Source organism: Blennius ocellaris, assembly GCF_963422515.1.
Source record: "Blennius ocellaris genome assembly, chromosome: 3".
Lineage (NCBI taxonomy): Eukaryota > Metazoa > Chordata > Actinopteri > Blenniiformes > Blenniidae > Blennius > Blennius ocellaris.
In genome coordinates this window covers 31,048,628-31,067,740 of record NC_137652.1, presented here as the reverse complement: position 1 = coordinate 31,067,740, position 19,113 = coordinate 31,048,628, and the positions used below count along the sequence as shown (strand labels likewise).

The 19,113-nt window shown below is 43.3% G+C and overlaps 1 protein-coding gene across 6 annotated transcripts in view; it reads right to left on the bottom strand.

The window, feature by feature from the left end:
• add3a (adducin 3 (gamma) a) overlaps positions 1 to 19,113 on the bottom strand; it is a 108,282-nt gene that overhangs the window by 22,244 nt on the left and 66,925 nt on the right. For all 6 annotated transcript variants that reach the window (XR_013937231.1, XM_080521025.1, XM_080521024.1 and 3 more), the window contains exons 4-9: positions 18,136 to 18,287; positions 17,471 to 17,551; positions 6,651 to 6,800; positions 4,376 to 4,519; positions 3,317 to 3,415; positions 1,796 to 1,969 (exon numbers count right to left, since the gene is read on the bottom strand). Coding sequence is in view for 5 of the 6 variants with exons in the window: in XM_080521025.1 (XP_080377151.1) it covers positions 1,796 to 1,969; positions 3,317 to 3,415; positions 4,376 to 4,519; positions 6,651 to 6,800; positions 17,471 to 17,551; positions 18,136 to 18,287 (800 nt within the window). In the remaining variant the exon portion in view is untranslated. The remainder of the gene's footprint in view (positions 1 to 1,795; positions 1,970 to 3,316; positions 3,416 to 4,375; positions 4,520 to 6,650; positions 6,801 to 17,470; positions 17,552 to 18,135; positions 18,288 to 19,113) is intronic.

The window sequence follows — 19,113 nt, the reverse complement described above, 5'->3', positions numbered from 1 at the left end:
CTGGAGGACAAAGATTCATTGGGGTGGGGGCAGAGAGTGAAGATGGGAGGGAAGGAAGGTGGAAGATGAAAAGTGTGTGTATGAAGTGAGATAGGATCAACAGGAAGAGTGACGCAGCAGGACAGAAGGTACCAACTCGGAGTGAGACGACACCAAAACATGTTTGTTAGTGATGTGAAGCAGCCATTTCTTTTTTTCTTTTTGCAATCATTTTTCCAAGGGAAATAAAAAGTCGTTCCGTGTGTCCTGTGAAGTATGAGGGATTACACTACATGCTTTCCTCCTGACAGAACAGCCGGTGATCACACCCCTCCGGTATATTGTCTTCATGATGAATGGAGAGAAATATGCTCAAATTAATTTGATTGTCTTCATTGGCTTTAATCCTACGTCATAATGATTCATCCAGGAGGAACTTTGGGCCTTTCTGTGTGTAGTTTGCATATTCCACCCCCCCCCCCAAAAAAAAGAACCCAAACATGCATTTGAGACATGTTGGTAAATCTAAATTGCCCCTATGTATGAGTGTGTTTGCCCTGTTTGCCCCACAATAAAGTGGTGGAGAAGATAAATGTGTGCTGATCAGTGAAACACTACACTTCTTATGGTTTTTCTTCAGTACAGCCTCCCAAAGACACAATACAGCCACAGTTAATCCAAATTAATAGTAATTATAGTGAGTAAGTTCATTCCAACGGGTGTTATATATCAGATAAAAGTTCTATATAAATATACGTTTATTATATTATTACTATTATTCGTGCCATAATGCACTTATTATTAATGTTTAATAGTAAAGCACTTTGTATCTCTGCTTTTGAATTGTGACTCATCAATAAATGATAATACTAATTACTAGGGATGAGCCGGATGAAGCAGTTTTGACGAGTACGAGCATGATAGGAGTCAAACTCGTAAATATCCGTACTTGTGCTGAAGGAAAATCCTCATTTGTTACCTGACTGTCTTTACGCTCTGTGATTGGACAGTCACACACAGAGCCCGCCCCTCTGACACACACACACACACACACACACACACACACACACACACACACACACACACACACACACACACACACACACACACACACACACACACACACACACACACACACACACACACACACACACACACACACACACACACACACACACACACACACACACACAGTGACTGAACTCTCTGTAACTTGACTCTCACTCACGTTGTTGTCTTCAGTCCTCCTCAGGTTTGCTTCAGTTCACCTCTATTTCAGTTTGTATGATATTAAAGTGACTTGGTGAACTTGTTTCCTAACGTACGTGCTTGTTCTGAGTGGCTGGAGGTGTAAAGTCAGTTGAAAACGTACTGAACGTGGTGCTTTTGAGAAGAATACCGTGAACAAGGCTGACATGTTATTTCCTGTTTGCACGCATCTCAATTCTGAGGCTGTTCTGTAAATAGTTTTCAAATAAACAATAAATAAAGCAACTTCTGATCAATTTCAGACTTAAAATAATGTACTGATTTAAGCCCCACCCAGTTTCACGTGAACCACGCCCACTTCGGGTTTCGGCCCCGCCCACTCCGAGTACAGACACGGATACAGATGATTTAGATGGTTGAACAGATTCAGATGCAGATAGTGGGGGAGTCGCTCATCCCTACTAATTGTGGTGAGCTTGAGTCAACAACCAAATGTAATCATACGTTAATTAAGTTATTCCTGTTGCTGTAAAAGAGCAATAAAAGCAACAATCAGGGAATGTTGATCTTAAAGAGCTGACGTGAATCATGTGGCTGCGACACTCACCAGATTATCCAACATCCTCATCAGAGCCTCGAATTCCAGCTCGCCCACCTTCCACTTGTACTGACCGCCCATGTTGATGGATTCTGTGGTCACGTCAAACACCCGTGATTTGTACTTGTCGGGATCCAGCACGATGAGGTTCTCCACTGCTCCAGCACACGACACAGCGTTCACCTACGACAGAGGAGAGAGAGTGGTGAGCTCCTGGAATCAATGGCGGTTAATAACAAACAGGAAAACTAAAATGGGGAAACCCTCAAATCCCAAAGTGTCACAGCACAGGATACACAGTGCACGACAGACCACAAACATGTCTGAGGGGATTTATTTATAGAAATTAAGCCGGGCTTTGCAGGGTGGATTAATGTTTTCTTTTGCTTGAACGGGGAGAGTCAATCCGGAGCGTTGGTTTGCCTGTTCCAATGGGAGGGGAGGCGACACAAACCTTCATCTCCAAACATCCACCAGTGAAGACAAACACAAACTAAGCCAGCAGAGATCCTGAGCGAATGCTGCTTCAGTATGAGAAGTGAGGCTGGACTTCATGTCAGACGTGGTTTGACCTCCAGCTCGTTCTGCCTGCGTTGGTTCACTTAAAGAAAGGATGTCAAACAATTCACAACTCCAGGTTCAAGCTTATTCTCTGTCTGGTGTTCTAGTTTCTGTAGCAGAGATCCAAAGAAGCTAAACATATTCTGAAGCTTGATTGGCGGAAATAACAAAACAACAAATGACTGTTCTCGAACCATGTGAAAGTATCCGCCGCCGCCGCAGAGGTAGCGCAGCCCAACGTCAGACGGACAGCTGGTCGGCAGAGCGAGCCGTCTCTCAATCTGAATGTTGCAGGTTCGATTCCCTATCTGCCATCTCCCTCGTCCACGTGCCGGAGGGGCCTTGAGCAAGACCCTGATGGACTGAGCGCCTTGATGGCAGCCGCCTCCACTGGTGTGTGATTAACAAGGTGAAGTAGCACCGTGAGAGAACATCAAGCTCTGGAAGGTTGTTGAGGAGAGAAAACCACCAAGTGGACAAACTAGAGTTCAAAATGCGAAAGGTGGGAACCTTCTTTTTCCAACTCAGTTGCATTTTCTGCACTAAATCAAGATGGAAAGGTGAAAGTTGTCAGTGTTTCTGTTTTCTTTGTGCTGGATTGTCCATTCAGAGGCCGACAGGCAGAGAGTTGCTCCTCCAGAGACTCTCGCTCCACTGCAACTGGACACGTCACTGTGACTTTGAAACTTAATGCAAGTTCAAAATGAATGCTAATTCAACCATTGGTTGTTTCTTGAGGCTGTTCTCTGACAATCCTTTCAGCCTGCTGCACTTCTGTTTGTTTTTTGCTGACTCATAAAGTCAAAGTCGGAGCTACACCCTTCAATTAAAGTTACATTAGACCGACCATGACTCCCTCCTTCAAACTCCTAATGGCCCGACTCCCACTGTGCTCTGCCAACCTTTAGCACAGGGAGGTTGTGAGCTTCGGCCTGCTGGTGACATGGAGCACGTGGCGTCTCTTCCTACCTGGATTTCACAGGTGTATTGGACATTGTAGATGTAGTGAAAGGCCTCTTCGACGGTCTCCCCCAGAGCAACCACGCCGTGATTCCTCAGCACCAAGATCTGCACAGACACAACTGACTTGTTAGACGTGATCATGATGCAACTGTATGATGATGTGAAGGCTAAATAGTGAGCAACGACGCAAATAAGTCAGATTCAGAGGGAAACTTCTTACGATAGTTCATCTGAGTCGACGGTTAAAGAACCCGTGGTTGCCAGCATAAAGACATTCTGGTTAGATAAGACTCAAATAAAGAAGTCCAATATCTGATAAAAGCCCCTGGGTGACGGCTGCAGGACATGACAGCAGACTGAAAACTGGAATTTCCCTCAAATTCCTCACATCTTTATCTATTTATTTGTTGATCTTCAGATTTTCTTTAAACACAGTCGGCTCAGTCCTTCAACAGGAAACGCTGCTTCAACCGTCCTCTTACTGTTTCCTGCTTTATAAACACTCCACCCTGAAACTCAGCTCCTTTTTCTTTTTCCACGTCAAGGATCAGGTACAGAACACGCCTTCCCTCGTGGATATTTATGAAACTCCAGCAGGATACCATGTGTACTTTATAAGATCAAATTAGTCTGAGCTTCAAAACGACATTAAGATTTCTGGAAAGTTCCTGTCTTGATTTTTTTGTCTGCTTTTGTGTGTAGAAAAGAAAAGAAAAAACAAATCAAATATAGTATTTGTTATAACAAGAGTTGGAAAGTAAACAGACTGACGTTTACTTCACAGGACACTTCTCTGTTGCCAGTAAAGATTCTCACTGCCTCACTTTGTAGACACTGGACTCTTTCTTTTCACAAACAACACATCTCACCCATGTTTTATCCCCTTTGAGTTTGTTTTAACTACATTCGTTGCTTCTATATTTTTATCTATGAAGTTTGTACAGCACTTTGGTCCAATGTCGTGTCTTAAATGTGCTTCATAAATCAAGTTGCCCGATTGATTGCTATTGATTTCTAAATAGCTAAAGTCTCCCTCTCTGTGGAGAGTTTCCGCGGTGCTCTTGCCTTGGCTGTGGGTCCCAGAGCCTTCTGCAGCTCCCTGCGCTCCTCCTGATCGTCCAGGCTGCCCTGGTAGTTGTAGTAGGCCACGTCGCCCAGGGTCAGAGCTTCTTGGGAAATGGGAAGGATGCCGCACTTCATGGACGACACCTGAAGAGGGTTGAAGGTGAGAAGGACATGAGAGAGATCACAAGCTAACAGAGTTTTAAGATTTAAGAGGAAAAAACAAACTTCTGTTGGATGCAGGAAGAAGTCTCTGTGTTTTGGGAAATATAACTGCATCTCTTCAGAGCGTTTTACAGGAACTCAGTTCACTCAAGGTGCATTTCAGTGATATTTTTAATAATTAACCTTTACTAACGACAGAACATGTTTCAGTGTTACATATGCTACCAAGACAGGTTTTACATGTGTAGAATTTCTAGAATAAATGTAAATTCATGATGAAAAATAAACAAAAAAAACCCGTGTACAGATGTCCCTTCGTGGCTGTGGCTCAGTAAAGCCACGCTCACAAGCGACTGTACTTGTAGAACCATGGCTGACATGTGTTGGTGTGTAGGAGGTGAGGAGCCTCGTACTGATGTGGAGCATCAGGCACAGCGGAGCAATGTTTGGTCTCCGGAGTCCTCTCCTGTTAGCGTGACTCGCTGCCTCCTGAGCCCGTGAGCACACAACGCTCTGACTCCGGGAGTCTTTACATTTTAAACGGGCTTTAAATCACAATTCATGTTAAGTGAATTCTACCCAACATTTCACTGACCCAGGATGAATGTAAACAGTAGCAGTGGTGCGTTCAGGTGCTCGTTAAACTGTGGGACACCCGACTCCCGGCTTTGCAGGGCTCACAGCAACTTTTCTGCTTTTTCAGAATGATTGACATGAAGGATTCAAAGTGTCTGTAACGGTGAGAAGACATGATTCAATATGACTGGCAGTCATTAGCCAGGGAGAACCTGTATGACCCGTTTCAGTATAGCCATGATACTAGACTCAACATATATGGGCAGATACTAGAGATATGATATATATATTTATATATATAAAATATCAATTCGACATAATATGTCAAACTTCATTGTACAGGATTTATTTTCTCCAAAAGAATCTGAACTCTCATCTGAAGATGAGTTGTTGTCTGTTCACCTTCATTAGTTCACTTTTAGAATCATTATCAACGTATTGTTTCCCCATATTTCCTCACCATAACTCCGACATGGAAGAATGAGGGAGTTATTTCATAAGTTGAGTTTATTTAGATCTAATTCTGGAATCAGATTTTACACATTATACCAATATTTGATATGCTGTTATCTGCAGCTTCATCAAAAATCATTCCTACAAACGTATTTATTGCACCAAAAAATGTGTCATGAAGATGAAAACAACACAAGTTGCTCTGGAATGCTCGTATTTATTTGGAAATGTAATGACCAGTTCGTTTTGTTTTTTGTCACTATCTTCCCCTCCATGAGTTGAAATGATGCGTCTGTGTGAGTAATAAATACATCACTATTTATCCTAGGTCACTGAAATGTTACAAATAATTCACTGATTATAATAAGTCTTCTATCTGAGAATCGTCTATCACATTTGCAAGCACTTAAGAACAACATAAGAGTGAGTAAGGACACTGTACATGAGCAGTACGTATAAGTACGGCCTCCATAGGCTAACATGGTATTTGTACAGAGATCTTATGTTGTCAGCACCTACAACTTACTGGCCACTAGTGCAACGTATGGCAGCAGCCGCTCACGGCCACGTACTTACACCTGGTGGTGACGTACTCCCTCCCTGCTCTTGCTACTTCCTCCCCACGTTTTCAGAAAAACGCGGCGGCCGTGGCCTCCACAGAAAACGTAGGGACTAAACACACGAGGGTGGGGGTTGTGACCATTGTTGACTTGTAAACATCAGGCTGCTGGTTTGATCCCCGGACATTAGAGGCTGAAACTGAACCTTGAACAGCTTCCAATGGGTCAAAATGAGTCAAAGTGTAAAGAGGTCAACATTTCCGAAGGAGTAGGAACTCTTCATACATGAAACTCCCATAAAATCCCATACAAACGACATAGAAGTGATTGTTTAACTATTTCTGACAGATTTCTTTATGAATTAGTGGCAAATCACGGATTCTTCAGTGTTTAAAAAAAGTCTCAATTGACTTCAGTTCAATGTTCCAATGAGCAAATGTTCTCTGCCGCAGCCATATAAAGAGTTAAACAACCTGCAGGATATTCAGAGCATTGCGATACGGTCACACGGGAGTTGGACTCACAGCTGCTGTGGCCGGAGTGTGGATGTGGATGACACAGCGGATGTCTGGACGCATGGAGTAGATGGCAGCATGGGGGCTGAAGCCGGCCGGGTCCACTTGCAGGTTGGTGGAGCCCTGGTCGATCACATCGCCAATGATGTTCACTTTCACCTGGGAAGACCAGGACACAGTGGAAAAGTCAGGGGATGCAATGTGGAGTCGACAGATTCAAATGTGATTTGTTTTCCTCGGCTGGGGAACAGACACTGAAACAGGAAGAAGATAAAAACACAAGAGCACAGAGAAACAAACAACCAACATCGGTGAAAAACACAAAAGCCATGGATATGTATTACACACAGGCAGAGTAACTCCCCCTCCGAACCAGACACAAACACAGGTGAAGATCAATGAGCGTGGCCACAGAAATCTCATTATGATTCTCCAGGAAATGAACTGGAGCATTACCAGGAACTGAATACGATGGGAGAGTGGACATCACATCCTTAGCAAGGAAATCTTCAATATCAGACAGTTTGCAACTAAATAATGACAAGAAGGCCTTTGCTGGGCTAATCCCCCACCGGAGGGCTTTATATTGTCTCACAAAGCAGCTCTAAGGCAGCACACTTGGTACACTAGAGGGTGTTCCATGGGTCCTAGAAGATAATTGTGTAGAATCTGAAAGGTCTTCTTCATAAGCTATGTCAAAATACGTCTCCAGAGCCCAAAAGGTGTTTTTATGCACTTAGTGACCCTGTGACCTGATATGCAAATTAGGTCCTGGTCACCATGGTGCCCCTTCTCCCCAGGTGGAGTGTCCATGTGTGAAGTTTGGTGACTGTGGGCCCAGGAACTGCTGAGAAATGAGGAGAAATGTTTATATGAAAATACATGTATTGTGCAACCATGACGAGCAAACTTCAGACCCTACCAATCTTCAAGGTCAAGGTCAGGTCACTTGGTGTACTGGAGGTTATCCCTGGAGTGTGTATCATGTGTGTATAACATTTCAGAGCCCTAGCTCAAAAACCTAGGCCTCCAGAGCCCAAAATGTGTTTTTAAGCACTTCGTGACCCTGTGACCTACTTAATATGCAAATTAGGTCAATGTCACCATAGTATCCCTTCCCCCTCTGAGATGTATCCACATGTGAAGTTTGGTCACTGTGGGCCCAGGGGTTGCCGAGATATAGGTAGAAACGTTTGAACGGACGGACGTACGGAGACTGTTTCAAGATCCCCCTTCGGGGCCTATCGGCTACGGCGGGGGATAATAATAGGAGTAGAGGGAAGAGTTCAAGGAAAGGGGGGGGGGGGGGGGGGGGACTACCTAGAAAAAGGAAAGAAAGACACAAGAGCTGGAGGATGACAATGAGACCAAACTGATTGAAGATCCTCGCAGGAAAAAACTAAAATGTGTGATACAAACCAGAAACTAGCAGCTCACATTTGTTTCACAATACAGAGTTTTATTAAACAGGACAGTGGAGCCATCCTCCAGCCTGAAGCACCAAACACCCGAGGTCAGCCTGAACCGGCCACTGACGACACCTGCACTTTCACTTCCTGCAACAGTTCCCTGAAGCCATGACAACGACTGCTACCATGAAGAATCAGGAATCCCTGTGACATCAAGACCTTTTGCCAAACAATGGAAGCAGTTTGTGGTGGAGGTTCTCAAACGGCTCCATCCAGTCAAAGTTACTCCTTTTGTTCTTTAAAAGTCAAGGTGAATGTTTGAAGTGTGCCATCGCATTTTTTTATGTGTTTCATAGACTTCACCCGCTTGAATTCCTCTTTTATATTTGTTTGTGTATGTCGTGTAAAGCACTATAAAGATCTATCTATCTATCCTTTGTCCTCTACTTCCAGTCTTACTTCCCCATCTTCTGCATTCTCTGGCTTTTTCTCCTCTTTTCTTGACTTCTTGTCGCTGTATTCATCACCGTGTGTCCATCACCGTGTGTCCATCACCGTGTGTCCATCACCGTGTGTCCATCACCGTGTGTCCATCACCGTGTGTTCATCACCGTGTATTCATCACCGTGTGTCCATCACCGTGTGTCCATCACCGTGTGTTCATCACCGTGTGTCCATCACCGTGTGTCCATCACCGTGTGTCCATCACCGTGTGTCCATCACCGTGTGTCCATCACCGTGTGTCCATCACCGTGTGTCCATCACCGTGTGTCCATCACCGTGTGTCCATCACCGTGTGTCCATCACCGTGTGTTCATCACCGTGTATTCATCACCGTGTCAAACATATTTTCTGACAAAACTACAAAATCCTTTCAGTTTGCTTGGATATTCTTATCCGAGAATCTGATCTTTTTTTATTTTTTTGTTTTGTAGAACAACACACTTTGTTTGTTTAATCCCACATTAAAATCTGCTCTCTATCAAATTATGTTTAAGGAAATGAATGATAACTATTAAGGATGAGCGACTCCCCCACTATCTGTATCTGTTCAACCATCTAAATCATCTGTATCCGCATCTGTACTCGGAGCGGGCGGGGCCTAAACCGGAAGTGGGCGTGGTTCAAGTGAAACTGGGTGCGGCTTAAATCAGTACATTATTTCAAGTCTGAAATTGATATGATTGATCAGAAGTTGTTTTATTTATTGTTTATTTGAAAACTATTTACAGAACAACCTCAGGATTGGGATTCAATGTTTTTTAAATAAAAAACTATTCAGTATATAAAGCTTAATTTGTAATATTTATAATATATTTATTTTGTGAACAGCCATATACAATAAACATATTAATATAGCTACTCTGTGTGTTCAGCTCTATGTGTGTATGTGTGTCAGTGGTCTGTAAGACTGTTTATTATTTAATGATGTGTGAACCTGGTGATTCATGTAAACATCCAGTGGTGACAAACAGGAAATAACATGTCAGCCTTGTTCACGGTATTCTTCTCAAAAGCACCACGTTCAGTACGTTTTCAACTGACTTTACACCTCCAGCCACTCAGAACAAGCACGTACGTTAGGAAACACTTTAATATCATACAAACTGAAATAGAGGTGAACTGAAGCAAACCTGAGGAGGACTGAAGACAACAACAGTCACTCTCTGTGTCTGAGCTGCTGCAGTGACGTGTCAGAGGGGCGGGGTCTGTGTGTGACTGGCCAATCAGAGAGGGGCGGGGTCTGTGTGTGACTGGCCAATCAGAGAGGGGCGGGGTCTGTGTGTGACTGGCCAATCAGAGAGGGGCGGGGTCTGTGTGTGACTGACCAATCAGAGAGGGGCGGGGTCTGTGTGAATGACTGGCCAATCAGAGAGGGGTGGGGTCTGTGTGAATGACTGGCCAATCAGAGAGGGGTGGGGTCTGTGTGAATGACTGGCCAATCAGAGAGGGGCGGGGTCTGTGTGAATGACTGGCCAATCAGAGAGGGGTGGGGTCTGTGTGAATGACTGGCCAATCAGAGAGGGGCGGGGTCTGTGTGAATGACTGGCCAATCAGAGAGGGGCGGGGTCTGTGTGAATGACTGGCCAATCAGAGAGGGGCGGGGTCTGTGTGAATGACTGGCCAATCAGAGAGGGGCGGGGTCTGTGTGTGACTGGCCAATCAGAGAGTGGCGGGGTCTGTGTGTGACTGGCCAATCAGAGAGCTGAAGACAGTCAGTGACCAAATGAGGATTTTCCTCCAGCATGAGCACAGATATTGACGAGTTTAACTGGTATCAAGCTTGAATAAATGCATTATCCGTACTGGACACTCGTCTGAAAGGAGTATCTGACTCATCCCTAATAAGAATACTATAACTTTAATCGAAACAACAATTTCATGTATTTGAAAAAGTAATTTAGATCAAGTGTGAATCATGAAGCTAAATCTGAATTGATTGAATGACTTTAAACAGCGGTGTGACCGTTACGTTTGGATGAGGTGAAGCTCAACATCCTTCAAAAAAAAAATTCTTTAAAAAAGTCTTTAATGATGTTTTAGCCGACAAAGGAAGATGAAAGAGTGAATAACCACCACATCCTTGTCTCCACACGCACGGACAGCTATCAGCCGATCAGACCTCCACTGGGTCCGGAGCAACACCCCAGCCCCCCCCAATGGGCAAATGTCGCACCTCTAATTATAAAAACAAGTCAAAGGACGCGTCAGGAAGAATCTGAAATGTGACACAGCTTGATGGTGTGAGGAGTTGTAGAGGACAATGAGGGCAGCGTGAGCAGCACAGCAGAGATTATTCACTAAAACATTTTCCCTCCACTTCACCTTAAACAATCTGCAAAAATCCCACATTTTAACATCAAGAGCAAAACCAAAACTATCAACAGTTTAATAGAATAGTGTCATTGCTGCTCTTAAATGGGACTTGAATGTTTTGTTTAATGTTGTTATAATTGTGTTTTTATTTGTGTTTTGCTCTTTTCCATTTCAAAGTTCTGACTCTTGGCCAGTTTTACCTCAAAAACCTTGATTTTATCTGAAGACACTTCCTGGTAAAATAAAGAGAAAATATAAATGGCAGGTCGCAAGCCAAGAGTGGGTCTCCAGCTCATTTTTCAGTGAGTCATTAAAGGACCCATATTCTACTAAATGGACTTTTCTGGTCTTTAAACATGATAAAAGTGTTATTTGGGGTTCAGATAATCCCCACAGTGTTTTTTCATTGATTCCCTCCAGCTTGAGTTCACAGTGATGTTTCTCTGTTCTACCTGGTGGGGGAGCTCAACACCTTGATTCTATTTGATGACGTCACAGAGCTGGAGAAGCCCCGCCTCCAGGAAGATTGACATGAGGAGAAACCAAAACAAGACACGCCCACATCTCAGTCTCTGCTGCTTCACATTGAACTGCTGTTTTTGTTGTTCCACATCTGTTTTCACCTTCATGTCCACTGGAGAAAATGTGTTTTCACCTTCATGTCCACTGGAGAAAATGTGTTTTCACCATCATGTCCACTGGAGAAAATGTATTTTCACCTTCATGTCCACTGGAGAAAATGTGTTTTCACCTTCATGTCCACTGGAGAAGACGTGTTTTCACCTTCATGTCCACTGGAGAAAATGTGTTTTCACCTTCATGTCCACTGGAGAAAATGTGTTTTCACCTTCATGTCCACTGGAGAAAATGTGTTTTCACCTTCATGTCCACTGGAGAAAATGTGTTTTCACCTTCATGTCCACTGGAGAAAATGTGTTTTCACCTTCATGTCCACTGGAGAAAATGTGTTTTCACCTTCATGTCCACTGGAGAAAATGTGTTTTCACCTTCATGTCCACTGGAGAAAATGTGTTTTCACCTTCATGTCCACTGGAGAAAATGTGTTTTCACCTTCATGTCCACTGGAGAAAATGTATTTTCACCTTCATGTCCACTGGAGAAAATGTGTTTTCACCTTCATGTCCACTGGAGAAAATGTATTTTCACCTTCATGTCCACTGGAGAAAATGTGTTTTCACCTTCATGTCCACTGGAGAAGACGTGTTTTCACCTTCATGTCCACTGGAGAAAATGTGTTTTCACCTTCATGTCCACTGGAGAAAATGTGTTTTCACCTTCATGTCCACTGGAGAAAATGTGTTTTCACCTTCATGTTCACTGGAGAAAATGTGTTTTCACCTTCATGTCCACTGGAGAAAATGTGTTTTCACCATCATGTCCACTGGAGAAAATGTGTTTTCACCTTCATGTCCACTGGAGAAAATGTGTTTTCACCTTCATGTCCACTGGAGAAAATGTGTTTTCACCTTCATGTCCACTGGAGAAAATGTGTTTTCACCTTCATGTCCACTAGAAAATGTGTTTTCACCTTCATGTCCACTGGAGAAAATGTGTTTTCACCTTCATGTCCACTGGAGAAAATGTGTTTTCACCATCATGTCCACTGGAGAAAATGTGTTTTCACCTTCATGTCCACTGGAGAAAATGTGTTTTCACCTTCATGTCCACTGGAGAAAATGTGTTTTCACCTTCATGTCCACTGGAGAAAATGTGTTTTCACCATCATGTCCACTGGAGAAAATGTGTTTTCACCATCATGTCCACTGGAGAAAATGTGTTTTCACCTTCATGTCCACTGGAGAAAATGTGTTTTCACCTTCATGTCCACTGGAGAAAATGTGTTTTCACCTTCATGTCCACTGGAGAAAATGTGTTTTCACCATCATGTCCACTGGAGAAAATGTGTTTTCACCATCATGTCCACTGGAGAAAATGTGTTTTCACCTTCATGTCCACTGGAGAAAATGTGTTTTCACCTTCATGTCCACTGGAGAAAATGTGTTTTCACCTTCATGTCCACTGGAGAAAATGTGTTTTCACCTTCATGTCCACTGGAGAAAATGTGTTTTCACCATCATGTCCACTGGAGAAAATGTGTTTTCACCATCATGTCCACTGGAGAAAATGTGTTTTCACCTTCATGTCCACTGGAGAAGACGTGTTTTCACCTTCATGTCCACTGGAGAAAATGTGTTTTCACCTTCATGTCCACTGGAGAAAATGTGTTTTCACCTTCATGTCCACTGGAGAAAATGTGTTTTCACCTTCATGTTCACTGGAGAAAATGTGTTTTCACCTTCATGTCCACTGGAGAAAATGTGTTTTCACCATCATGTCCACTGGAGAAAATGTGTTTTCACCTTCATGTCCACTGGAGAAAATGTGTTTTCACCTTCATGTCCACTGGAGAAAATGTGTTTTCACCTTCATGTCCACTGGAGAAAATGTGTTTTCACCTTCATGTCCACTAGAAAATGTGTTTTCACCTTCATGTCCACTGGAGAAAATGTGTTTTCACCTTCATGTCCACTGGAGAAAATGTGTTTTCACCATCATGTCCACTGGAGAAAATGTGTTTTCACCTTCATGTCCACTGGAGAAAATGTGTTTTCACCTTCATGTCCACTGGAGAAAATGTGTTTTCACCTTCATGTCCACTGGAGAAAATGTGTTTTCACCATCATGTCCACTGGAGAAAATGTGTTTTCACCATCATGTCCACTGGAGAAAATGTGTTTTCACCTTCATGTCCACTGGAGAAAATGTGTTTTCACCTTCATGTCCACTGGAGAAAATGTGTTTTCACCTTCATGTCCACTGGAGAAAATGTGTTTTCACCATCATGTCCACTGGAGAAAATGTGTTTTCACCATCATGTCCACTGGAGAAAATGTGTTTTCACCTTCATGTCCACTGGAGAAAATGTGTTTTCACCTTCATGTCCACTGGAGAAAATGTGTTTTCACCTTCATGTCCACTGGAGAAAATGTGTTTTCACCTTCATGTCCACTGGAGAAAATGTGTTTTCACCATCATGTCCACTGGAGAAAATGTGTTTTCACCATCATGTCCACTGGAGAAAATGTGTTTTCACCTTCATGTCCACTGGAGAAAATGTGTTTTCACCTTCATGTCCACTGGAGAAAATGTGTTTTCACCATCATGTCCACTGGAGAAAATGTGTTTTCAGGTACAAGTATGGTTTTTGTTGTTCCACAACTGTTTTAAATAATAATAATAATGCATTGGTTTGATATAGCACTTTTTGAGACACTCAAAGACGCCTTACATTGCATTATTCATTTATTCCATACTGGATGGTGGTAAACTACAGCTGACACCCTCCAACATGCTGTTCCTCTGCCGCAGGTTCAAGCTGAAAACTACTTTAATTCACTGGATTTATTCACATCACTGAGGGCTGATGGTGGCTCACTGCTTAAGAAGATTGGAGCACAACTAAAACAGAAATATAAAATACCTCAACTTCTTCAGCTGAATTTCAACTTCTTTTTTTCCTTCCCATCCCCTACAGCTGCTTTCCAACCATTTCCCCTGCAGCCTTCTGCACAAGCAACAAGAAACACACTCTCACACATAAAATCCATCCTGATTTCTATACAACCTTTCATATGATGGTGCAGCAAAACGTGCCTCACACAGTAAGACAAACTAACCTCCCTGGAAAGGCAGTGAAGAATGAAGACAGCTACTATCTCACATCTGCAGCGAGAAAACACTCCAGCCAGAGGAAAGGCTTTTAAGGGATAAAGAATGAAGATAGAAAGCAAAGATAAAATAAAGTAACCTCTGTAGTGAAACACTAAGACTTTAAAAAGAAAGATTGAAACAGATTAAATAAACATGAAGGTAAAATACAGAAAATGGATGCAAGCAGAAGTTAAAAACAAAGTAATGGTAATATTAGTAAGGACTGAAATACATTGGTGAATACATGAAGCGTCTACAAAGTGTCTTGGAAAGGAAACCACAGCTCTATTGTTCAGGATGCTGCTGGTATTGCTTCTTCATAGCAATAAAGATCTTAGATCCAAACATCTATAGAGCAATGAGACTGAAGACAGACCTGGAGACACGTCAGAGACAATAAAGGACGAATAGAAACGATCAAAACTAAGTGACTGGCTGACCCCGACTCCACCTCTCAGTCTTCATCCTGCATCAATTCCTCCTCATCAATCTCGTTGCTTTTCTCAACACTTGAAATCAGCCAAGTAAGTGAAACGCTGGCCGGGCCAAAGCTCTGAAAGAGGACAGGAGGAGGGAGGAGGTTACACTGACCAACAAACACGGCACTGACAGACAAAACAAAACCCAGTCGGGAGGAAAACCTAGACGGAAGCAGCTCCGTGGTTTTCTTCTACGTCTCAGGATCTGCAGTCACAATCTAATCCTCAAAACGAAGTTTAACACATGAGCACAGTAAATCCGATCGACGAACAGCTTTGCAGACGTAGCTTGCTACGCATTTGCCAGTCAATTTGACAGTTACATCTCTTATACCTACCAACAATCTCTTAAAATACTATACTTAAATAATATTTAACCTGGTTCCTTCCATGCTCATAGTTTCACTGGCATTGATGTGGCAATGCCAGTCTGAGGGTGTGTTAACGATGCTCAGTCACATACATGGGTCAGAATTCACGTCATGATCGTGCATCATGACAAATGAAGAGAGTCTTTCCTTGGAAATGAACAAACTTTATGTGGTCTTGTGAGATCCCAACAAAACCAACAGGATAAGACAACAGCCACACATCTCTATCTTAAGACGTCTTTTCATCGTGACATCAGTTTATATCAAATTAGCTGAATGTGAACCAGTCCAACTAAAAACTTAATTTCTTCTTTTGTAAGATTTTGCATTAAAGTTGAGCAGGTTGTCAACTACTTTCTATAAAAAGCACACATGTGATGGTTTTGTTTTGACAAAAAGTCCCCAAGATTTTTGCGCCAAATTGTTTTTTTAGGAACAAAAAGACTCCTGGAATTCAACAAGCACGAGTTGGTCTCTAAATCGTGTTTCCACAAAAAGTTCAGCGACGGAACGGAGCCTTACAGAGCCTTACAGAGCCTTACAGGTACGGCAAAGTGTAACCGGAGCCAAATCCGGTGCGTTTCCACTGCAGAAAGTAGGTTAAAAAGTAGGCGGGGCTTAGAGCTCCACAGATATGTGACGTTACAACAGTCGTCTCAGCCTGGAGGAAGATCTGGACCTGATGAATCCTCTGTTGTTGTTGTTTACATCCTTCTGCTCCAGAGCCCCCCCCCCCCCCCCCCCCATGTCCTCTCTTTCACCACCAACATGAAAGATGAGCAGCAAAGAAAAGAAAAGAAAAACCACCAGAGTAAAGCTGAGCACTCTGACAACAGAGGATTCATCCAGCGACACATTAAAGTATTGAGGGTGTAGTAAATCACTGACCAATCAGCAGACACACATATTAACATATTGAGGGTGTAGTAAATCACTGACCAATCAGCAGACAGACATATTAACATATTGAGGGTGTAGTAAAGCACTGACCAATCAGCAGACAGACACATTAAAACATTGAGGGTGTCGTAAATCACTGACCAATCAGCAGACAGACATATTAACATATTGAGGGTGTAGTAAAGCACTGACCAATCAGCAGACAGACACATTAAAACATTGAGGGTGTAGTAAATCACTGACAGCTCCTCAAACTCAGACCTGTTCCATGGTCCTGGTACCCTGATGGGGGGGGACCACCTTTGGAGTGGTTGTCTCTGGAAACTCACAAATTCCTGCAGTGGAAACCTGAACCGGACGGTACCGGACTGTACCGGACCGGACCGTACCGGTCTGTACCGGACCGTACCGGACCATACCGGTCCATACCGGTCTATCCTGCACTTTTTGTGCGGTGGAAACGGGGCCTAACAAGCTTTACTCTCTATTCTATTGCCAATCGAAACCAGATCACGAGGTGGAGCTGAACTTCAGCTGAGAATCGGCTCACTCAAAGGTCAAAGGTCACACAGGAACAACTGCCTCAGCAGTGCAGATGCTCCCATCCAGCTGTTTTCTCACACCTGCAGAGGCTCTACAATAGTTTTTATGTTCACTGTTGAGCGCCTGCTGAACAGGAATAAGCAGAAAGAGACGCGGCTCCACCAGATAGAATCAAACCAGACAATCGGGAGCTGAATTAAAGGTTGTTGGGTTGCAGAGAGGAAACAGGGCTGCCGGAAGGCTCCTCTCCACAACACTGCACATTTATCGACATGGAGCAACCCACTAATGTGACATGCCACCTCTCTGAGCTCAAACCAGAGACAAACAAACCGAAGCAGCGACGGCAGCCTGAGGTCAACCCAACGTGATGAACACAGAGAGGGAGCAACTCACGCTCCTCTCCTTTGTCTTCCTTCACAGTATTAAAGAGATGAAAGGTTCATGCAGCAGAGTGGGGAGCATTGGTTCTGAAAGCGAAACCTCACATGTATGGTTTGCTTGTTGCAGTAACTGAAATGATCAGGTGGGATTATATAACTCAGTTTGCACAGACGACATTCGATCAGGTTTCCTACCAGGTTTGATGCGGACGCCTCGGCAAACGACAGGCCTCTGGGGATGATGAGGATGTGGTCCTGCTCTTTGCTGACTCGGCCCTTGGAGAAGAAAAGGTCAATTAGTGTGCATTGATGTTATTGATACACACAATACAGTTAATCTGCTTGATTCTGTTCAGCATGTAGAGTTAATGCTCATGTCAGATCGGGAGCATACAATTGTTTCCACAGATTCATGTAGGATGTAGAGGGTTTTCTTTCTTTTCCAGTTTCAGAATTAACTCAAAAGTGAAGCCAGATCATTTTTCCGATGTAAAAAAAGATCCCTGTGTTTAAGGATGACAGTTTGAATGATCCTCACCAGACAGAACCAGCAGAGAGAGTCACGACTGATTCAGACCTGTGATGTTAGAGTCAACGCGTACTATGCTGTGAAGTACTATTAGTATCACAGTATTCCTTTGGTGCTGAATTTGTAGAAAAACACGCAGACAACTTGTTTTTTTCAAGTTTTGTGGCATTTTGCCAAGGACACATCAGAAGCTGCACAATGTTTTAAGTATCCTATGGTGAAAGAATGTTTTCATAGTTCCGTTAACACCGAGGCATCTAAAATCAGGCAGACAGATGTCATTACGCTCCCGGGACTAAAACAAGTCAGACGCCCCCTGGAGGCCTCTTACTGAGATGTAGGAGTTGGCGAGGTGTGCCCATCTGAAGAGGTCCACCAGTCTGTAGAGGCTGGCCAGTTTACAGCGAGTCAGCTTCTCTCCTTTCACCAGCGTGGACGACTCCACGCCGTACATGTCGTTGATGGGAGTCGCCATCCCCAGACCTACGTGATCAGACAAGGAAGAGAATGTGCGTTTGAAAAAAAAAAAAAAAGGTTCCGAGTAGATCAGGTGGTAAACATGAAAACTGCACATCTGTACCCAACATCTGGACGTTTACATAATGGTGATTTGATGCACCTGAACCTAAAATGACACAGTGAGAGGAAGAAACACCCCTCCCGTCTTCTAATGCAGTGATTCCCAACCGGGGGTACGCGGACCCCTAGGGGTACGCGAGGGTATTGCAGGGGGTACGCAGAAAGATTATAAATTAGCCTACAGTATCCACACACACAAAAAAATATATATACTATATTATATTGTATTATATCATGAATTTTAGTAAGGCCATACGTTTATTTTCCATGAGTAGCAGTTCGTCCACAGTGATTGTAATACTACAATGCACATAATATGAAAAGACTATAAAGTGGCGCGCTTTAAAAAAAAAAAAAAAAGGTTCACGTTCTTGCTGCGGGCACGCACGATTCGTGAAGCTAGCTAACTCTAGCTGCATACCGACTGTAAACATGGATGCATGGCTAGGCAGGAGTTAACGTCCAGCTACCGCTACTGCTACCGTCGCCTCGGACGCAGGCACAGGGGAGCCCAGTGAAAAAAGGAATTATGAAAGACTTATGAAAGACAAGCAAGCGCAAGTGTCTCATTAAAAGGTTTTTACACTCACAATCATTGTTTTATTTAAATGAGCAGTTGGATAGATAGAAAGACAAAGGGTTAAATATAAGTACACATTAAGGCGAATAATCACACACGAGAGAGGGGGTACTTTTCACATGGAAACCAGCTCAAGGGGTACACTGGTCA